The 635-nt window shown below is 46.6% G+C and overlaps 1 protein-coding gene across 1 annotated transcript in view; it reads right to left on the bottom strand.

The window, feature by feature from the left end:
- Positions 1-220: 220 nt before the first annotated feature.
- The window catches only part of T265_02050 (hypothetical protein), a gene marked incomplete at both ends in the record, with an annotated part of 3380 nt that continues 2965 nt past the window's right edge, over positions 221-635 (bottom strand). Inside the window, one exon of the mRNA XM_009166198.1 lies at positions 221-403. Coding sequence (XP_009164462.1) covers positions 221-403 — 183 coding nt within the window. The remainder of the gene's footprint in view (positions 404-635) is intronic.

The raw sequence follows: 635 nt of genomic DNA, 5'->3' as shown, positions 1-635 counted from the left end.
TGGAGGTGACTCGGTAAACGCCTTTGTCTTGCGTGGTGGGAATTAACGAGAGTACATCACGATGACAAACACCAAAAGGATTTGGGTAGGTGGATCTCTTCGGACGTCCTCACCGCATCATAATTAAAAGGCTTAAAAGTCATCCGGCGTTCTACGGATGATTCGACGCACATTCCCACTCATTCTCGCATTATCTTTCAGATACTCAATGAGGCTTGCGTCAGACAGATTTTCTGACTTTTCCAACCCAGTTTTCTACCCAGGACGTAAGGACGTAACCCACATTGATAGTGTTCAACGAGCCGTGAAGAAAATATCTCCCGGCGTTAAATCCGTAGACTAGGAAACTCTTCCCTTGGTGTTTGACATGTTTCCCCTGGAGTATCGTAGCTTCTGAGGAGACCTAATTCTTGCATACGTCCTGTATGAACAAGAAAGGATCAACAGTTATCTTCGCCGTCGACCGAGCTAACACGCGGCGGGGGCATGTTAGGAAGATTTTCAAGCACTGCGACTGCAGCCAAAAAAGCCATATAAAAAAAAAGCCAAACTCGCCATATTAGAAAACTGCTGGCTGGCTTCAAGGTGCAGTCCTCCTCGAAAACGACCCTCTTGGGAGCGCCATCAAATCAAAA

The sequence above is a fragment of the Opisthorchis viverrini genome, assembly GCF_000715545.1.
Source record: "Opisthorchis viverrini unplaced genomic scaffold opera_v5_23, whole genome shotgun sequence".
In the NCBI taxonomy this organism is placed as follows: Eukaryota; Metazoa; Platyhelminthes; class Trematoda; order Opisthorchiida; family Opisthorchiidae; genus Opisthorchis; species Opisthorchis viverrini.
The sequence above is the reverse complement of the archived record's forward strand: the minus strand, read 5'-3'. Positions and strand labels throughout refer to the sequence as shown.